The sequence below is a fragment of the Eublepharis macularius genome, chromosome 7 (assembly GCF_028583425.1).
Source record: "Eublepharis macularius isolate TG4126 chromosome 7, MPM_Emac_v1.0, whole genome shotgun sequence".
NCBI lineage: Eukaryota > Metazoa > Chordata > Lepidosauria > Squamata > Eublepharidae > Eublepharis > Eublepharis macularius.
In genome coordinates, this window is record NC_072796.1 from 4,785,785 (window position 1) to 4,807,390 (window position 21,606).

Below are 21,606 nucleotides of genomic sequence, written 5' to 3' on the forward strand. Positions count from 1 at the left end.
AACCTTTTCTTCTCAATTTCTTTTTGTTGGAAAAAGCCACACTGAGCTGCTTTTCTCTCTACCGGGGAACAAGTATATTGTGTAAAGGTTTTCCTAGCAGGGGTAAAAACAGCTTGGAGGTGTTTTTTTCTATCTAGGGAATGATCAGGAAGGAGAAGGTTAAAGTCCCTCTTTCTGTCCCTGCCATACCATTCCCAGCCTTGATAAAAAAGAAATCCTGGAAGTTAAATTTGCAGCAAAAATAAAACAAACGAACAAAAAAACTGTGATGCCCGCAGAAGGTGGTACTCCAGTTGCATCATCTCTCCATGAAACCGAGTGAGATCTGGGGCGCCGTTTCAGGGGGTGTCTGAAAAACTGCAAGACTGGCCTGGTCAAGAAGAGAAAAGAAAGTTCAGAGATGTGGTATAACAGGTTAGTAGCCAACAGATATGTCTATGCAAGAGAAATTTGGAATAATTTTATCTGATATTTATTGTTGTGATTAAAAGTAGAAGAATGTGTTAATAAAGCATACACATCTTTTTAAGTGGATACATAATTTTGGAGGCTGTTTGAAATCTGTAAGATGGTTAATTAAGCTGAGAAAGGGAGCCTGATTAAAGGGTCAGTTAAGTATTGTCAGAAATGATAATGTATATTAATAGCTTTGAATCAGCAATTAGCTTCTTCACAAAGCTGGAGGGGATGCTGGAGAGCACAGCTGATACCCAGGAGGGTGTTGTGCCCCCATTTTTGATGGAGAGAGCTTATTATTGTTAAGGGATTTTTCTGAGGCCCCCCACACCTAATGTGAGCATTATTGAAACTAAATACTCACACAGGAGGTGAAATTTGCCTTTGTAGGCAGACTCTTTCCCCCCCATTTTAGAAATTAAGCTGCAGGTCAACTTAAGTCTTACAGGGAGGTGAGAAAGTTCCTTTCAACTGTAAAAAAAAATTATTGTTTTTACTTCACAACTGGCAGCCCAATCCTAATAAGGGCACGGAAAGTGAACAGGAACCGAACTAAGGCTTGCGAGGGCGCATCTAGCCCGTACGCCCGCGTAAGTGGCCTTCCGCCCGCGCTGGGACGTGGCGCTGGCCCGCCGGCGGGCCAGCACCGGTGCAAGCCACAGGCGCCCGGGCGGCGGCGCAGAAGTGGCGTAGAGCCCTACGCCGACGCAGGGGGGGGCGGGGAGCAAGGCGGGGTCAGAGTTAGTCCGCTCCCTAAGCTCCTCCAGAAGCGGGAACGCCCACAGCGGCGCAAAAAAGCTACGCCACGGAAAAAGAAGGCGTAGCCCATAGGCGTCCATGGAACGGCGAAAAATCAGCCCCCTCTCTGAGCGCCTCGCCCCGCCCCTATGGCCCGAAGGAGCATAGGATGAGAACTATCCCGGGGACCAATCAGCATGCGCGCCCGGCGTGGACGAGCCCCCCTCTCTGCACCCAATCACCTGCGACCGCGCCCTACAAAACATCCGGCCAGCGCCACCCAAACCCCCAGGTAAGTGAGCACTCGGCCGGAGGCTCTGCCCGTCTGCTGAGTGGCATTGCCCCTTTGAAAACCGAAACGGGCTGAGGGCATTCACATTGGCAGGCGCAGAATGCACTCCGGGGACTTTGCGAAAAACTGGGGGAACTTCGCATAAAGGGGAAGAGGTGCAAATGTCTGCCTAACTCTCTTTCTACCGTGATAGAAAGAATGACTCCACAGCTAACTGATGCATGCTAGTTGCTTCTAACTAAGCACAAACAAACTAACCCTTCCGTGGCAGAAGGGAATGACACTTTGCAAATTAACCGCATGCTCTCCCGTTTCCTTGCAGGTGCCCTGACTCTGGCGCTCCCACCTGGTGATGACCGACGGAGCGCTGACAGGTAAGGAGGAGGTGGGGGGGCATTCCGCAGATTAGCGCAAACCGCCCATTCACCTGAACCCACCCGCTCACTTGCCGCTTTGGGTGAGGCCCAGCAGGGGTGGGGGGCAACCATGGCCGCCCCTGGCTGCCTCAGAGGCAGGCGCCTCGAAAACCACATGTGGCCAGGTGTTTGTTGTGACCAGCTCATTCTCTCCCTTAAAGGTAAAGGCTTGCCAAGGCCGAGTGCATCCTCACCAGACCGTCATGCATCAGCTGCTGCCCTCGACCATGTGCAACCCCCCCCCGGATGGCGGAGTGTGGGGCTTGCCTTGCCAGTGGAATGAGGCAAAGCCCACACGTGTCTTTTTCCCCCACAGGCACATCCAGGGCATGGCTGCTCCCCCGCGCCCCGCCCTCCCCAAACATCTCTGACGGACGGTTGGCTGCAGCCCAGGAAGCACCGTCGCGCCGCGGCCTGCATCCCAGCCCCGCCCCTCCGAGCGGGAAGGAGGGCTGTGTGGAATGCTCCAGCTCCCTCGCCAGCCTAAACGCAAGCCCGCTCTTTCCAGTGCAATAAAACGAGATGTACAACAACTGTTTTCTGTGTCTGCGAGTCTGACTTCGTCCTCCACCCCTCCCCCAACACTCCCGTCACATCTCCCCACCTGCACATTGCCACAAATGTATCCGACACACCCCGTCTTGCCTCCCCGCCCCCTCCCTCCCTCCTCCCCCCTCCTCCTCTGTATTTGACCAGTGTCTGTACCACCCATCTGCCGAAGAGAACTTGATTCTCAGAAGCCTGTGCCACAATAAAATTGGATAGTTGTAAAGGTGCTACGGGACCCTTTTTGAATTCGCTACCACAGGCTAACACGGCTAACCCCCCTGTATCTATGGCCAGGTAGAGGGTTGGGGCGGGGCATGTGAGCGGGGATCCCCGGTGGGGAGAGTAGCTGGCACACGATAAGCCAGGGAGAGGGTGGTGCGAGCTGCAGCTTCAAGGGGGCGGGAGATGGCAGGGCAAACGGTCCGCTCGCTGGAACCCTAGCCCCCACCAATGGAGAATCCAGGGTGGTGGCAGGTGGATGCCATATCCCGGGCAGGAGGTCTCGCGCGCCTGGGGAGGGTCGCCCCCATCGCAGCCGCAGCCCCAGCAACACAGTCCCATGAGCGGCCGCCTCCCAGAGTGGGTCCAGCCCGTCGGGCGTCTGCAGCAGCCCCATTGGTCATTCCAACACCTTCCACCCCAGGGCGTCCTGCCTCGCATCCAATCCCGTGGAGCAGTTGCCAGCCTCCCACGCCAACAGGCCATGGTTGTTGGGAGGGGTGGGGTGTGCCTCTCAAGTCCGTGCCGAAGCCCTGCTCGGGCGGCTCGTCGCCATCCTCGACCCTCCGGCCCCACCCGCTGCAGCAGCTCCACCCGCCCCAGAGGCACCCCTCCCTCGGGCCCAGTTGCGTGCGAGAGGCCGGGCCCGTGGACGGCCAAGGGGGTCCGGCCGCCGGCCTCGCCGGTGACCGCCGCTGCCGCCTTGGGGGTGGGGTGGGGTGTTTTGCTGCACAGGCGGCTCTCCTACACGCCTCCCCTTCCTCACGTCTGCTGGGGGAGGTGGGATGATATAATAATAAAGGCTGATTTCTGTGCAATGGGTGTCTGTGTTCTTTGCCTTGGGATGGGGACGAGGGGGCAGGCCCGCTGTGTCTGCCTCTTGGTGGCGGCCTCAGGCCAGCCCTCCCCTTCGGCGCCACTGGGGGGCTGTCCCCTGCTGCCAGAGACTGGCTGCTGCCCTGGATTCCTCATGGCAGGGCGCCTGCCAGTCCCATGCCAACCTCTCTGGACGCGGCCGCCAGGGACTTGGTGCTACATTGGGCAAACGGGGGAAAGGCTTCTCAGACTACGCCCACCCCTCTCCTTCCCGACTGCGAGCCCCGCCCGACACACGAGCCGAGGCAGTCTGCCAGCATGGGCGCGGTTTGCCTGCTGCTCTGGGGCCTGGCCGGGATCGCGTGCTGCCCATAGGCTGCGCCTTTCCTGGCTCCTCCCCCTGACGCTTGTCAGGAACAGCGCCCTTTGGCTGCGCCTGGCGGCGGCCGTGGATCAAACCCGCCCACAACACTTTCTGGTTCTCCAAAATTGCATCTCTGCGCCGCTGCGGGCGCCGCTGCGGCCACACTTTGCTGGCACAGGATCCGGCCCGGCGGCGCCGCCACACCACCAGTGCAGCCGCGTCGGCGTTGGGGCCGGCCATAGGATTGCGCTGTAAGTTTTGGCCTTGGAAGAATAGTTTCCCAGGGAAATCTTGAACCCGTAACAGAGCTGTGACTCCAAGCATTTAAGATGTTTATATGTTTATATGACTGTCCTGTCAATCAGGATTTGGGTGCCATGTATCCTGGGAAATGTAATTCTGAAGGGGTGTTTGTATTAACCCTCTTGATCTTTTATTCTGTAAACAATTAGCAATTATTCTGTAAACAATCAGTGCTAAGGGTATATAAGGTTCTCTGATGTAACTGGTCTTTATGCATATATTCTAGAGAGAGTATGCACCTGGGTTTTATTGGCAAATAAAGCTCATATCTCTTTGTATCACTGTGTTTAGTATCTTGAATATATTTGGGTAAGTGGTAGTAGGGGAACTTTGCAGCAGAGTACTATTTTAAAAAATCCCCTATCAATTATCCAACTCAGAAGTTTTGCCTGCTTCAGTTGGGTAATATACACACTGTCAGTAACATTCCCAAAGCTACTGGACTTCCAAACATCTTGTCTGGATTTAGGTTCTGCTACTTAACCCTCATCCAACTGACTGTGGCTTCTAAAGACTGGTTCAGGACAGATACTGCAGGTCCCAGCTGCCTAGCCAGAGAGCTACATGTCCCACCCCAGAGTGCTATACAGTGTAGCCCCACAAAGCTTTACATAAATGTTAAGCAACATTCCTACATTTTGCACCAGGCAGAAGAGGTATTCTTTCTGGAATCTCTCTGACAAAAAGAAACAAAACAAAGGAAGAAGGAGAATCCCCAGCTGAAATTATTTTTTAAAATGTAAATGTGGAAACCCGCACCCTTTTGGTACATTTTATTAGCATAACTGTAGTGAGCATTTCGGAAGAGCAAGCAGATGGAGGAATGTCAAACAGTTTCATAAATAAATACACCAGTGGCTGCATAAACGGTGATGTTCCCAAACAGCTCAGTAACATATCATAATCAATAGCGGATGTCCAGTATAGGCCTGTGAGGCCCAGCACAGTGCACGTGATGGAGGAAGATCGACTGCCCATCTTTCTTTTTCTTACACCCCAGTTCCCTGGAACACCCTTCTCCACTCTTCAGGTGACAACCTTCATGCATCAGCCACGTTCTGAACAGCATCAGTGGCGACCTACTTCCCATTGCAGACTGTCTGGTGCTTTGCGAGGCCTCACAGAAAACTGCTCAGGAAGCCTGCAAAGAAGAAGAGCATCTCGACAGACCTCGTCTCACACATACAGTCATGATGATGCGGAGCTGACATCTTTCCCCCGGCCTCCATCCCTCCGAAGATTTTGCACCAAAAATATCCACTGTTTGTGTTTGTAATGCCTTCTGAAAAATCAGCGAGGAGCGCTTGCCAAGCTAATGACTCCCCTGCTACAGGCAATGGGATGACTGATTCCCTGAAGGTGCTGCCATTTGATATTCAGTGGCCCAGGGAGAAACAGTTCTGTGCAGGCGTACAGGTCGCATCTGTGAAGCACACATTGAGCCAAAAAGATCCTTTACACATTAAGTCTGAATTCTTGCTACATGCAGGGCTTTTTTTCAGCTGGAACGCGGTGGAACAGAGTTCCGGAACCTCTTGAAAATGGTCACATGGCTGGTGGCCCCACCCCCTGATCTCCAGACAGAGGGGAGTTGAGATTGCCCTCCGCGCCGCTCAGCGGCTCGGAGGGCAATCTCAACTCCCCTCTGTCTGGAGATCAGGGGGTGGGGCCACCAGCCATGTGACCATTTTCTCCAAGGGTAACCCACTGAGTTCCACCACATCTCCCCCCCCCGCCCCCAAAAGCCCTGGCTACATGTTTTTGTGAGAGGGAGGAAGGTGGAAAGAGCTTAATGCTGTCCAGGGGAGGTGAAGAGTTTTCCCCCAGCCTTGGTAAGTTCAACAGGAAAACTTCCCATGGAGGTAGTTGATAAGGTGATTGCCACTGGGCAAATTTACCATGCTGCCAATAGCATCTTTGAGTCCAGTGAAGAAGAGGAGGTACAACCTAGCATTTACAAGATGCATCACATGCCTTGAAGGAGGTTTACAGACAGTGACTAGCCAAGAGACACCTACTAGAAATGTGGAAATAACTGAGTCACTTGTTCAACTTCAGACAGCTGCTGAATTCAACTCCTGTTATGGCACATAAATGCCCGTGCCAGGTTCCTTTACCATCAGCCCTGACACGGCACAATAGAATATTTGCTTCTAAATCATTCATCCCGTATTTGTGCTTACCTTGCTGGGAATACTCTTCCACCAGTTCTTGAAGTATGTTAATCATTGGCAGATGTACCAAGCACGTCTTTCACAGCTTTTCTTACCACTCTACATTCATAGTTTCTGAATACCAAAGGTAAGATACTGGAAACATATAATCCTTTGTCTAAACTGAACAAGCACACAATAAATCATTTTATCCAAGCATGCCCTATCATTCTGGATGCTTGCTTGTGTGCTCTGATGGCATTCAGATACGGTTTTCTGCCCATTATGTGGATGACAAATTTGATTGCTGACATTTATTCACTACAACTCTGTGCATGACTTTAAAAAACAAAGTCTCCACCATCATCTTCCAAAATAAAACTGATGAAAAAGTAAAGGCACTTTCAAAGGAACACACTTTTGGGCTTGGTATTCATTCAGGTTGCTATAGACCATTCCAAACTTAGAATCCTCGAATCATAGAGTTGGAAGGGGCCATACAGACCATCTAGTCCAACCCCCTGCCCAGTGCAGGATCAGCCTAAAGCATCTCTGACAAATATTCGTCCAGCCTCTTCTTGAAAACTGTCAGTGAAGGGGAGCTCACCACCTCCTTAGGCAGCTGATTCCACTTTTGAACTACTCTGACCGTGAAAAAGTTCTTCCTAATATCCAGCCGGTACCTTTCTGCCTGTAATTTAAGCCCGTTGCTTCGAGTCCTATCCTCTGTTGCCAACTGGAACAGCTCCTTGCCCTCCTACAAATGACAGCCTTTCAAATATTTAAAGAGAGTAACCATGTCCCCCCTCAATCCCCTTTTCTCCAAACTAAACATTCCCAAGGCCCTCAGCCTTTCCTCGTAGGGCTCAGTCTCCAGACCTCTGATCATCCTCGTCACTCTCCTCTGCACCCTCGATTTTGTCCACATCCTTTTTGAAGTGAGGCCTCCAGAACTGCATACAATACTCCAGGTGCAGCCTGACCAAGGCAGTATAGAGAGGGGCTATGACCTCCTGCGATCTCGACACTATGGCCCCTTTGATACAATCCAGGATTGAATTGGCCTTTTTTGCCACCGCATCACACTGACTGCTCATATTTAGTTTACAGTACACTCTTACCCCAAGATCCCTTTTGCATATACTACTGCCCAGAAGTGTGTCCCCCATCCAGTATTTGTGCTTCCCATTTTTGTGGCCCAGATGTAATACTGTGCGCTTGTCTTTGTTGAATTGCATCCTATTCACAGCTGCCCACTTCTCCAGAGTATTCAGGTCTTGTTGAATTTTAATTCTATCTTCTTGGGTGTTTGCTACCACTCCCAATTTGGTATCATCAGCAAATTTAATGAGCAGCCCTTCCACTCCTTCATCCAGATCATTGATAAAAATATTGAAAACTTCTTAATTCTTGAGTGTAAAAACTTCTTGTCTCTCAAAACTTTTCTCTTAACTATAAACAAATGCCTTCCCCATCATGTGTATGTGATGTTGCAACTCTTTGTACAGCTTTACCAGCTATGGCAGTTCAGAAGGTACGGAGTGGACGATTTGCTTTACTCTGGCTCTGTATCTGAATGGCTTGCTTTGCAGTAAGTCCAAAATTCTTGCTCCATCTACTTCATTGTGGTTAGAGGACAAACTGCAACATCATTCAAGGTCAAGGCTGTTTTCACATTGTTTACTGGCCACGGAACATTGCGCCAAGGTCCTGGAACGACAGTGTTTTCCTGCCGCGATTTCGCGCAAGAACAGCCGTTCTCACGCGAAATCGCGCCAGGAAGATGCTGTTGTTCCAGGAGCTTGGCGTGATGATCCGTGGCCAGTGAGCAGTGTGGAAATGGCCAGACTGTACACTTTTCATGCAGCAGCACAAGACCAGCATCTAGCTCAGCAGTCACTTGGTGCCAGGCTCTCTCCCCAGAAGAATATCTTGCACAGTTCTTCACACCAAGCAGCAGTAGGAGACGACATTGTTCCTCGTACTTGCATGGACAATGGCGGCATCTTCAGCAGCTGGCAGATCTCTGACACCAGCTCAGCAGTACAGCCCTTTGTTCTTCTCTTGTACATTCATCGGTTGATTCAAATGAAAATACTTGATTCCCTCTCTTCATATTATTTGAACGTTTCTGGCAAAACATCCCTGCCATCCAGTGATACTTTTGGAATGTTATCATGCAAGGTCACCCCAACATGTGTCTAGATCACGGCTGCAAGAAGTGTTAAATTCAGCATCTGACCTTCTCAGACCAGGGCTGTTTCCACACGGCGTACCTTCCCTCAGAACGACCTGGAACATTGTGCAAAAAACGTGGAAGATCGTGTTTTCTTGTGTGAGATTTGCACGACGTCGCGCAAATCTCATGCGAGAAAACACGATCTTCCGTGTTTTTTGCACAATGTTCTGCGTCAATCTGAGGGAAGGTACGCCGTGTGGAAACAGCCCGTGTCCCTCATTTACCCGTACCACTCCAGCAGTTGTTCTTTAGGTAATCATTAATTAAGCATCAGCTTTGACACACGCAGTGCATCTTGTACATTCTGAGCTGTACTTCCCACACTTCAGTGATGCCGTCAGTTCCATTGCTTAAGGGCAGTCAGGGCAAGCTGCATATCGGCATTCTTCAGCAGGGGTTTTCAAACTGAAGTAATCAGAAACAGAACAGGCTAATGCTGTGAATCTTTTCGGTATCTACTAATCAGCAACTTTTTAAATTTGTGGCAGCCCTGACCCTTGAATCCAACGTGACTACCCCAGCAAGAATGTTACAATTTATCTCCTCCTTTCCTACAAGAGTGGTATAGTCACAGAAAATAATTATGTAACTCTAGTAAGAGCCCCGTGGCGCAGAGTGGTAAGCTGCAGTACTGCAGCCCAAGCTCTGCTCACGACCTGAGTTCGATCCTGGCAGAAGCCAGGTTCAGGTAGCCGGCTCAAGGTTGACACAGCCTTCCATCCTTCCGAGGTTGGTAAAACGAGTTCCCAGTTTCCTGGGGGTAAAGATGACTGGGGAAGGCAATGGCAAACTGCCCCATAAAAAGTCTCCCAAGAAAACATCGTGACGTGATGTCCCCCCATGGGTCAGTAATGACTCGGTGCTTGCACAGACCTTTACTTAGTGAGGGTCATGATTGTGGCAAACACATTAACTCATGGTCATAGATGTTGCTACCCTGGGTGTGGTAACTGCTGGGCTTTGTGCCCAGAAAATGCTATCAGCACTGTTGATAAAAGAAACGCTGCTTACTTCCAGGTAAGTGTGTCTGCACTGTAATTCTCTGCAGTTTCCTCTCCCCACCAGAGAAAGTGGTGAAGCTCCCACTGTCCATCGTTCCACATGGGTGCCTCCAGAGCACAGGGCCAAGAGATGGAAATTCCAAAGTGCTGTATAGTTATGTATGTTAGCCAAATGCCTGCTATGACAACGATTAGCAAAGAGAGCAGAGGAAGGGTCTACGTATTTCATGGGCCATTGGGGATGTGCTCAGTGAGTCTTTATGCACAGAATGCACAACATCACGTGGCATCTCCCTTCCAGCCCCCACTCTCCCTCTCATTGGTGTTTGGGCCATAGGATGCCAAGAGATCCAAACATAACCGCGTCCCTGCACACGACACAACTTTCTCCATAAAAGTGGGCGGCCGTGCTTATTGACTTACACACTTCGGGGCCACCACTCAGACAGAAGATAAATCTGTTCCTGGTGAACCAAGTTTTTTGAGGAACTGGGTTTTGCCTACCCTCAAAATACTTTCAGTTTTATCTGTTTTGCTCGAACTAAGCCATCCACAACTATAAACAATGCCATAGGGTAAATAAACACAATTTTACAAAGACATAGCATTAGCAAGAATCAATGCAGAGTTGAAGAAATGCGGAAATGGAACATAAGCAATTCTAAGGCTGACATTAGACAGCATGAAGCACAGGTAGCTCATAGGAGCACATATTTAAAGCAACATATAGTAGGATAAGGCAACATACTGGTGAAGTCTATGGTCCCTAACTCATGAGCAAAACATTCAAGACCCCCTCCCTACAATACAAAAGGCTTTTTGAATAAATCAGTTTTATCTACTCTTTCACCAGTCCAGCCTCGCTCTGAGTTCCATACCCTGGTGTTGCCAGAGTGTGACAAGATTTCAATGATACCTTTTTGCATGATTAAATATGAGGAGAACCCGTGAAAGGCACCGGCCAATCAAACAAGCTACCTGGGATGGGGGTATGATAGCCTCCCACTGCTGGCTGTACAAAGAGGATGTGCAAGTCTCTGCTAACCATCTATGATGTGCAGTGAGCCCTTACGGTGTGCAAGATCTTGGACTGGGACCTAGGGCTGTGGAGAGCCACTGTGGGCCTCCAGAGGTTCATTCTAAGCCTGACTATACCACACTGAACCAACCTGAACACCAAATGGAAACAAATAATATGACTTCCCTGTCTCCATTGGTCCACAGGGTAGCCAGGCCACCCAGAATTGGTTCTCCTGTCTTGGTGGCCAAGCTGTAACCCCTGAGGTTCTCCTCTCGTGTCTTGGTTAATTTTCCTCCTGAGCTCCTAACATGGACACATCCATGGATACATGAAGCTGCTTTATACTGAATCAGTCCATCAGGGTCAGCATTGCCTACTCAGACTGGCTGCGTCTCTCCGGGGTCTCAGGCTGAGATCTTTCACCTCATCTACTGTCTGGTCCTTTCAACTGGAGATGTCGGGGATTGAACCTGGAACTCTGGGACATTCTGCATGCAAAGCAAAGGCTATTCCATTGAGCCACGGCCCCTCCCCACATAAAATATACATCCTTACGCATAATTCATGTTCATCCTCTGTCTTGTCCATGGGCGTTTCTCGGTCCCTCTAATTCACAGAGATGTTGATTTCTGGTCCTTTCTCTTGATACATACGTTCAGACTAAAAATGAGCACAGTCCAGGAAAGTATTTTTTAAAATGCCAAACAAAACAGCATGCACTTGCTTATGCCTATGTTATCTTTTCTCTCTGCCCCTGAAAAACCTTTTCAATAGAGTGTGAAGGAAGATGGGGGAAGAATGACTCTCCTACAGCTGGGAGGAATTGCCAATCTAAGCTTTTGGAAAGAGCAATCTAATTTTCCCTTGGGAAACGTGGCATGCAGGAGGCAGAAGTACCGACTCGGAGGGCTGAGATGTGGCTCTGGAGCATGACCACGCACAGGCATGCGCACCCGTCCCCACTCTTCTGGAGGCCAGGCTGGCCAGCCCTATAAAATGAGTCTGGCCCCCAAAGCTCAAAAGTGAGGTGAGGCAGTGAAAGAAAACTGTCAATGACAGTCCAAGAGTGAGGCAGCTCTACACTCTACACAAGACACCTGACACGGGAAGAACACACGTCGGGAGATGCAGTGTTAGCTGAGAAGGGTAGTTTAAAAAGACAGAGCCGGCGGCAGGGCAAAGGCTTTGTTATACACTGGAGTTGAGGGAAGGGGCTGTGAAATGCCAGAAGGGAAACTGCAGTTTCCCTCTCCAGGTCCAAGCCCAGCTCTGGAAGGCAGCTCCAGCCCATTTCCATTCCTTGCTGCCCTCTGGTTGCAATCCCACACAGTTTTAGACTGGAGGGGTGAAACTGACAGAGCTTTCCAGGAGGGGGAAGATGAAATTAACAAATTCTCTGAGGAGTGATTTCTGCAGGCTCTGTCTTTTTAAACTACTCTTTCCAGCTAACATAGCATTTCCCTGCACTTGACCACTGAGGCATCTTGTTTAGAGAGATTCTAAGTAAGGGAATGGAGCATAAGCATCACTCCACTGGAAATCTGGGTGGGTGGCAAGCACTAGGGTTACCAATTCCAGCTTGGGAAAATTCCTGGAGATTTGGGGGTGGAGCCCGGGGAGGGCAGAGCTTGGGCAGTGGAGAGAGATCAGTGGTGATGGGATGCCATAGAGTCTGCCCTTCAAAGCTGCCATTTCATCTACGGGAACTGATCTCTGTTGTCTGGAGATCAGTTGTAATTCTGGGAGAACTCCAGGCCCCACCTTGAAGTTGGTAACCCTAGTGTGCACACGCATTCTTTTTATTCCTCCTGACACCTCATTCATCTGGAGATTATGCAGCCAAACACTAGGAAATGATAGAATTTCATCTGTTCTGCCCATACGTACGAGGTATAGGACAACCCGGAACTACCGTGGACTCCTTTTAAACCAGCCTTTTAAATGAACAGGCAGCAGAGGACAAAATCCATGAAGGACAAGTTCCTTCAGCCAGATCCAATGCGCAGATTTGCCAGGTAAGACTTCTTGTTCGGAGAGGCGATGGACCCCTGAAGCTGGACTCCCACCAGTCTTAGCTGCAGTCTGGTCTCATTCCCAGGATCTTCTAAATCTACCATCCACAGCTGGTGACCCCAAAGGTCCAGCTGCCTTGACCCTTCATTCCCCTGTTGATAACTAGACTAATGGAAGCCTTGAAAAAGAGGGCCCTAGTCACTGAGTTCTCTGAACCGCCTACCCAGAGCCCCTGCTGCCCATTTCTTCCTTCCTTGCTGACCTGCACTGCTGTACTGAGGGGCAGAATGTATTGCTGAGCTCATCTGTTTTGCCCCAAGAACTCATCCCTACTCACATCCTCGCTGTCGCTCTCATCCAAGTCTTGCTTCCTCTTCAGTTTTTCCTCTTCCTCTTTTCTGTCCTTTTCAGGTATGATGTCATCCAGCCAGCCCAGATCATGGAGGGAAAAGATGCATTCCATCGCCTTCCGGATGCCCACAAGAGCCAGCAGCTAGAAGGTCAAAACAAAGTGGGAGAGATGTATTGTCGAAGGCTTTCACGGCCGGAGAACGATGGTTGTTGTGGGTTTTCCACGGCTGTATTGCCGTGGTCTTGGCATTGTAGTTCCTGACGTTTCGCCAGCAGCTGTGGCTGGCATCTTCAGAGGTGTAGCACCAAAAGACAGAGATCTCTCAGTGTCACAGTGTGGAAAAGATGTTGGCAGGTCATTTGTATCTACTCAGGAGGGGTGGGGTTGAGCTGAGTCATCCTGTAAGAGTTTCCCAGGGTGTGGAATGCTAATGGCGGGAGGCTTCACTGTATCCTGAGGAGGTTCTTTTGCATATGGATTGGTGCTTGATGTGCTAATCTTCTCTGCAGGGCTATTGTCAGGTATAGAGTGTTTTGTCAGCCTGGTGTGGGGAGAGTCTGCTTTATTTCCAGGCATCAACAGACATGGTGCTTTAGAGAGAAAACTAAGCCCCTAGGTGCTTATGGTTACATGTCAAAGTTGTGGAGGAGACAACAAGGGGAAAGAGAGAATAGAGGAAAAGGAGAGACCAGGGTGTAAGCGAGGGCAACCACAGAGGTGGGGCTTAAAAAGGGGGTGGGTGGGGGGAATTAAGCCTTCCTCCTGTGCCATTTGCCCAACCTGAAGCTGCCCCAGAGAGCCTCTATTTGCCCTATGGGGGAAACTGACAAATGACCTCAGTCTAGGTAAAAGTTTGTGGAGCCCCCAGTGGCTTTAAAAGGCAATTTTCAGGCATGCATGGCCCCAGATCAGATCACTGCTGTGCAGGGAGGGGAGAAGCAGTATGCACCTTGCATCCCTGTATGTTTTCACCTAGCAAAGCCTCACACATATTTATTATTAACCTTGGAAGGGGAAAAAAGACAGGCGCGCACATATGGTCATCTTTTTTCCTTATGAAGCCTGAGCGGGCACTTTCAATAGTGAACACCAGGGCTTTTTTTCAGGGGAAACGTGGGGGAACACAGTTCTGGAACCTCTTGAAAATGGTCACATGGCTGGTGGCCCCGCCCCCTGATCTTCAGACAGAGGGGAGTTGAGATTGCCCTCCACACTGCTGGCAGCACAGAGGGCAATCTAAACTCCCCTCTGTCTGGAGATCAGGGGGCGGGGCCACCAGCCATGTGACCATTTTCTCTGAGGGAAACCCACTACCTCTTTTTCCAGAAAAAAAGTGGGGAACACTATACAGAAGTGCAAAGTTTAATCACCGTCTCTTTTGAAGCCAAACTGAGAGATTCTCATGTGAAATTTACAGAACTCCCAACATTCTGTCCACATCGACCTTTGGACAAACCGAGTCTGAGAGAGTGGTAAGATATCGAATATCAGACCTGCAGATAGAGATGTAGGCAAAGGGGATCCCTCCCAGAGGGGTGAAGGAAGAGCTTGTTAATGCAGAGGCACTTTTGAAAGACATAGGGATTTGATGAGGTCCCGCACAGACAGTGTGCAGAGAGAGAGAGAGCAGCAGGCAATCGAGAACCGAATGATGTGATGGGAGGCTGAGGGGGAGTTTTTCCAGGGTAAACTAGGAATGTGTTAGAAAAATGAGGGAATCCCCTTACCATAGCAGACCAGCAAGTAGAGTGGGGGGTAGGGGGTGCAGCAAAGTACAACATTAGGGCTGAAACAATTTTTCAAAAACCTTCAAAATGCATCATGAATTAAGAATGCAAAATGTGGATTCTAAGTGCAAAATCGGACCTCGCAACTTTGGCCTCAAAATTTAAAATTTGACAAATTCTTGCACGTTATGTATGAAAGGCTGGATTCACCTGTCTTATCAGCTAGCAAACGCAATCAAAAGTTGATTCAGCTATCAAGGACTGCCCAATAAAGAACTTAAACATTGGTTTCAAATCTAAAATACTGACATAAGGGCCGATTCTGCACAGCTTACCTGAAGCCGGGACATTGTGGAACATGCCGGAAAAAAACGCGGAAGATCGTGTTTTCTCGCGCACGTTTTGCACGATATCGCGCAAAACTCGCGCGAGAAAACGCGATCTTCCGTGTTTTTTCCGGCATGTTCTGCAACGTCCCAGCTTCAGGTAAGCTGTGTGGAATCGGCCACAGTAGTGAAGGATATAAAACACTGATGTTGTATGGAATAGTCAAAGAATATTTGACGAATATTCAACGAATAGTTGTCATCAAAATTGAGGGACTCTTGCTGGAAGAGCCCGGGGAAATTCACATAGCAACAGAAGTGCTTGCATTTGGCAAAAGAGGGTAGGGGAAGCAGCCCGGCAGATATTAGCACTAGACCACAGTGGATACCCCCAAATGCTGAGAAAGCTCCCTTACCATCAGTGGGAAGATAATGGCAGCCTCAGTTGACTTGAGGATCCACAGAACAGTCAGGCAGAGTATTTGAATCAAAGTGAAGAGATGGACTCTGCGTAATGGAACGTGGCGGAGATAAATGAAGTCAGGCTGGTGTTTGGCTGGCATCAGCAGAAGCTGAAGCCTGTCTGTTAACTGCAAGATATAAAAGGCATGAGAGGAGCTCCCCGTAGCTACCAAATATCTCACAGAAGGAAGCTCCTGTCCTGAAATAGGGCCATGTGCAAAAACCATCATACAAGGCTGGAGACAGTGACGGGAAGACCATGTACATATTCCCAAGGAAAATCCTGCTGCACCCTCTGAAGATGAAGAGTAGGGGAGTAGGTATAGCATGGAGGCTGAAAATGGACTTGGGTGCTGCAAAGGTTTCAGTTTAGTGTTCCTTTCCCTGCTTCCTCTATTTTCTCTGATCTTTCTTAGAACCGCTTTGCTCCAAAGTTTTGGAAAAGATTGCAGTAAAGCATGTTAAGTGGGGAAGTTTGGGTTTCTTTGCTGCCTGGCAGTTCTTTTCCTGGACCCTGTCCCCATGGCAGCCATAGGCAACCTATAAGGCAAGTCCTTCCTTGCCTATCCTCAGCCTGTGTGTGCAATTTGGGGAGGATAACATTGCCAAATCTTACAAGGTTATTGTAACAATGCAAACCAATAATGTGTGTGAAAGACTTTCAACATTTTCAGTGCTCTACGTGATTGGTATTTTGCCAGCAGCTCCCATCTTGAACATACTCTTCAATTTCAGAGTACCTGAGAATGAAGACAAGCTGCCAGGCTTCCTCCCAGCTTTGCACATGAAGTGAAGGTCTACAGACTGCTGGATCAGCTGTCCGCCTTGCCTGCCCTCTGTGCTTCTGGTGCTGTCGCAGCCCTTAATCAGTTTCTACAAGCACCTCATCTATGTTTATCCATCCTCAGGCAGCACAGTCTGCAGCTGCTAATAGACTAGGAAGAAGTTGGGCCCAACATATGAAGACTTAAAACAGCCAAAGGACCTGGAATTTTAGACAAAGAAATCGAGACCTCTCCAGCCTCAGAACGGCTGCAGTGTGGCTTGAATGCGTTTGAGCAGAACCAACTGTTGTCATGGTTAGCAGAGGTTTCTGTCTGCGTCAACATCTAGATTTTCTATTAAACCATTTTGTCAGGGAAAAGCACATTGCTTCTGTAACAGCAGGCAACAGGCGCAATCTGAAAATGCTGAAAGTGGCTGGGAGCTGGGCAACATGAAGGGCTCCACCACAAGCCACCATAGCCCTTGTGTTTGTCATATTTGTCAGAAATGACTCCATGCACTGAAATGGTTTCTCCACTGCCATAAGGAATAGAAGCCTGGATGTGCATGCTTGTCTTTAAAGACAGCTGAGAGCCCTGGGGTCTTTTTTGCAGGCCCTGCATCCCATATATGAGACTAGCTTGACACCCGTGCTTCACTATGGTATTTAACTACTTTAAATCCAGTTATAATACTTATGAGTATGTAACATTTTTTTTAGTTGGTTTTGTAGTATAACAACATAGTACCCAAGCTTCACAAAGGAGTTCAAATAAAGAGAAGTGTGTTGAGGGGATGAGGTGTTGTGAGCCCCAATCAGCCCACATATGCAAATGACCTTGAAAGGCTGGCCCAATCAGGGAAGAGTGGCCGAGCTGGCAGTGGGCAGGGGTGCAAGCAGGCTCAGCCTGCCAGCCACACAGGGAAGATGTATCCCTTTGGGAAAACACATTTGACCCCTTTTCACCCTCTTAGGGGGCAAATTTCTTAAAATCCCTTCTTAGTAGATGTTTTCATTATAAAAGGAATGTTCTCCCCAAATTTCATGTGTCCAGGTTCAGGGGTTTGGGCTGGGTGTTGATAGTCAGGATACTCGTCTTTATATAGAGAGATGGTGGTTCCCATTCTGTGGCCCAGACACTCTTGTCCTCCAGCCATGCTTTCCTTCTACCTCCTGGCCCAACACCTTGACAACTACATTTTTAGGACCTTTTTCTACAAGCAATGAAGAAAGGCGAGGCAGGCTAGTGAGGGAGGCAAAGATTTGCCACAAATTGTCGTGGGACATGTCAGGAAGTCTTTGAAAGAAAAAAATAATAGTAAATATGTGGTTTGCTGTCAGCCCATACAAAGTAATTCTTCCACGCGCTTCTCATGTTGCGGCCTCCGTTGTGCACAGAAAAGACCCTCGTGGGATGAAGCTAGCTAGAAATCAAGCCAACGGTACCTTCTTCGCTGCAGACCTTTGGATGACTCTCCTAGCAATGTTTCGCACTCACCTGAATGCTGCTAAGGGCAGACACACCCATGTACAAAAAAATTCCATACAACACAGGCATTGGGATAAACTGTGGAAAAGCAAAGGCAGAGCATCAGTATGGATGGCACTGGGCTGTCTTTCATGTTATTAAAATTAATTTAATGCTATTACATTTAATTTCATTACATTAAGTAGTAAATAATATTTTATTTACTTACATCATTTCTACCCTGTATCCTTTTTATCCTTACAACAGTCCTGTAAGGTAGCTCAGGCTGAGAGTGTATGAGTGGCCCAAGGTCACTCAGCAAGCCTGCATGGCAGAGGGGGGGGGATTTGAACCTGGGTCTCACAGATCATAGCCCAGCACTCTAACAACTACACAACTCTGCCTGCAGGTTAGTCAGGATTCATTCATTCAACCTTTACGGTCCCAGCCAGTATTAGGGTAAAAAAATGCAAACGAGGACGAGCTCCTGTCCCTTTAAGGACTGTGCATTAAGAGGACGCATTGCTGATTGGACCCTGCCCCTCCAATCAGAAAGACTGCTAACTTGTCAACGAGTTTCCATCGCTGTGCCATTAACGGTAGCTGGCAACCCTACCCACGGGAGACATTTTCTTTTAAGAGGAAAAATCTGCAGCACTTAGCATGTGAAAAGTTTCACCATGTCGCCACCATGTCAGGATAACATCCGTGTAATTCCTACATACCAAACAGCTGTTAAAAGCAGAAGAGCAGGTCAGCTGGCAACCCTTCCCATGGGAAATGGTAAACAGTCCAGTAGCACCTTTAAGACTAACCAACTCTATTGTAGCATAAGCTTTCGAGAACTGCAGCTCTCTTTGTCAGATGCATAACCAATTTTATTGTAGCATAAGCTTTCAAGAACCACAGCTCTCTTCGTCAGATGCATCTGATGAAGAGAGCTGTGGTTCTTGAAAGCTTATGCTACAACAAGGTTGATTAGTCTTAAAGGTGCTACTGGACTCTTTACTGTTTTGCAACTGCAGACTAACACAGCTAACTCCTCTGGATCTCCCCATGGGAGGCATTTTCTTACGAGAGAAGAAATAAACAGAAGCCATCAGGGATACAATGACGTGTGTGTGTGTGTGTGTGTGTGTGTGTGAGAGAGAGAGAGAGAGAGAGAGAGAGATTTTGTGACCCATTCCTGTTTCAGACATCTGTGCCTGAGTACCACGTGGCCACCTTACAAGGGCATGATCCCCCACACCCACTCAGTCAGAGTTGCCAGCTCTGGGATGGGAAGTTCATGGAGATTTGGGGCTGAAGCCTGGGAAGGACAGAATTTGGGAAGGGGAAGGAACTCAGCAGGGATGTGATGCCAGAGAGTCCAGCCTCCGAAGGTGCCATTTCCTCCAGGGGAACTGATCTGTGTAGCCCGGAGATGAGTTGGAATACTGGGAGATCTCCAGGCACCACCTGGAGGTTGGCGACCCTACTCTCAGTCCTTGCCAGAGGTTGATTTTGTGCCATGCTTCTGGAATTCCAAGTTTGAATAGGCTGTTGGGTCAACCAAGATAGCAGAATCATCCGTGACATCAGGGGAACGCACACTTCAAGAAGCAGGGCCCTCTATTAAGTACAGGCGAAGTGAAGAAGTGAGCTGTGACACACAAAAGCGATCGTGAATGTTGTTAGTCTGACAGGTGCTACTGGGCTCTTGCTCTTTTCTACTAATCTTTGCTTATGCTACACGGTTAGATTGGGAAGAGGTTAAACCTGCCCTCTGTCTGTCTTCATCCTGCTGACCAGTCCTGGCTCCAGGATGATGTGCAACCATTTCTCTTTCTTCGAAATCAACATGTGTAGTGTTACCTTGAGTACAGGTGCCAAGAACACAGACAACCCGGTGAGAAGAAAAACCATCAGGCCCGTCACCCTCTGCTCCCTGCAAAGAAGAGCACCTGTGGTTAGACCTTCCAGTCGCCTCCGGCATCCATGGCTGCCTTTCCCACCCATCTACTTCTATGGCAAGCTGGATCCCAGCACCTCTTCTCTCGAAGGACCAGGAATTGTCTAGCCACCAGAAGGGGGGATGTGGCAGACAAACATGGCTTACAAAAACACATTTTGGCAGCTGAATGGAAGGTGCAGCTGCAATACCTGATTCCCAGGAACTTGGGCTGCTCTCCTGGAGCGCGCGTGTTGCTCTCCTTCTTCAGGCTGTCCATGTGGGCCAGGGAGATGACTGTGGCAGACACATACCAGGGCAAGCCCATGACCGAGGTGAGAATCATCAGAAGGGAGACACAGAAGAAGTCCAGGTGAAATCCTGCCCCTTTCTGCAATCAAACAGTGGTGTTAATGCTCAGAAAGGCAAGCGGAGGAAAACAGGATTGGACCCTGCACGACATTTTCCAGCCCAGGCATTATTCCTTTCATTTATTGGGGAAAAGATCAAGTCCGTAAGTTGTGTGGCTTGTTTAATTTGGTCTGCTTGCAGTGCAGTTTCAGCAATGTCATCTACCCACTATAATTTCTAACAGCTCTACTAGACCCACTTTTTATAAACTTTAATAGGCTGTCCTTAATGTTATTGAAGTCTGTATCATACTACACATTACATATACTATAACCCTTTGCTGATGTCAGTTCATTTTCTTACGCTTCAGACTTCTTCCTTAATTAATTGCTGTTTATCATACTCAGGGCTTTTTTTTTCAGCAGGAATGCGGTGGAATGGAGTTCCGGAACCTCTTGAAAATGGTCACATGGCTGGTGGCCCCGCCCCCTGATCTCCAGACAGAGGGGAGTTGAGATTGCCCTCCGCGCCATGTGGCGCGGAGGGCAATCTAAACCCCCCTCTGTCTGGAGATCAGGGGGCGGGGCCACCAGCCATGTGACCATTTTCTCCAAGGGCAACCCACTGAGTTCCCCCACCTCTTTTCCCAGAAAAAAGCCCTGATCATACTTAATTATACTTTTGTTTATCTGCCTCCCATGAGAGAGAAGCTGGAACTTCTGACATCTCTCATCCATTATGTGTAACAACATGATCTGTTCTTGTTCCCGACACAGAAAAGCACACCTGAAAGGTTGGTGACAGAAATCTCACTGTTACAGTAATATAGATTAAAGCACATTGCATTAAGCAATACTAAGCAATACAAAGCAATACACATGTATTCCAGGTGAACTTCTGCACTTTGAATGAACTGTCTGTGCGTTTTTTCAGAATGTTAGGTAACTAAAACAGGGGTGCTTTCATCTTTGATAGCCAATTAAAAATAGTGGACTCTATCAAGATTAATGTTCTTCTATTAGAAAATGGACCAATGGTGATCCACCAACTTAACTCTTTCTGTCATTTCAGGCAGAATTATAGTTTTGTTTTGCAAGTTGGATCTAACGTCATTTTTGGCTAATTAGAAGGTTGTACAATAGAAATTATGAATATTTAATGAAGCATCAAATCAATCATAGTTTGTTTGTGCTACCACATGAAAAAATCTTAGATATTTGCATAATAAGATAACCTATAAAACATGCAAATTCCGATAGTATATTAGAGTTCTGATTGGAAGAAATCTCATGAGAATTTAGGTGAGAATCTTACCTTTGCATTGTATGCCATGGGAAAGCATTTCATAGAAACTTTGTTTTAAACTGAGAGTTAATTAGGAAATGTTAGCAAACCTAATTCTTATGGCTTTTCTGTCTTCTATTTTTGTAGGATTTATGTTAATGACCATATATATTTTTATATCTTGCTTCTTTAAGAAGCTATAGTGTAATTCCAATAATAAAGGAAATGAATAAACTCTAGAAGGTGTCTGTGTACTTTGATGAGGAGGAGCAAAGCAAAAAGGACACTATAAATAATGTACTTGTTCAAATAACAGTCCTGTAAAAAGTAAAAGATAAATCTTTCTTTTTGGATGGTGGG

The 21,606-nt window shown here is 48.3% G+C and overlaps 1 protein-coding gene and 1 long non-coding RNA gene across 2 annotated transcripts in view; one reads left to right on the top strand and one right to left on the bottom strand.

The window, feature by feature from the left end:
• The first annotated feature begins 1,011 nt into the window (after nucleotides 1–1,011).
• LOC129333844 (uncharacterized) lies at nucleotides 1,012–2,435 on the top strand. The gene is made up of 3 exons (XR_008597461.1): nucleotides 1,012–1,486; nucleotides 1,809–1,860; nucleotides 2,219–2,435. It is a non-coding gene; the product is annotated as an uncharacterized LOC129333844 (long non-coding RNA).
• Nucleotides 2,436–4,920: 2,485 nt separating this feature from the next.
• SLC4A9 (solute carrier family 4 member 9) overlaps nucleotides 4,921–21,606 on the bottom strand; it is a 69,656-nt gene continuing 52,970 nt past the window's right edge. Inside the window, exons 16-22 of the mRNA XM_054984926.1 lie at nucleotides 19,824–20,002; nucleotides 19,536–19,608; nucleotides 17,712–17,780; nucleotides 15,402–15,575; nucleotides 12,918–13,073; nucleotides 11,123–11,227; nucleotides 4,921–5,294 (exon numbers count right to left, since the gene is read on the bottom strand). Coding sequence (XP_054840901.1) covers nucleotides 11,174–11,227; nucleotides 12,918–13,073; nucleotides 15,402–15,575; nucleotides 17,712–17,780; nucleotides 19,536–19,608; nucleotides 19,824–20,002 — 705 coding nt within the window. The 3' untranslated portion in view covers nucleotides 4,921–5,294; nucleotides 11,123–11,173. The remainder of the gene's footprint in view (nucleotides 5,295–11,122; nucleotides 11,228–12,917; nucleotides 13,074–15,401; nucleotides 15,576–17,711; nucleotides 17,781–19,535; nucleotides 19,609–19,823; nucleotides 20,003–21,606) is intronic.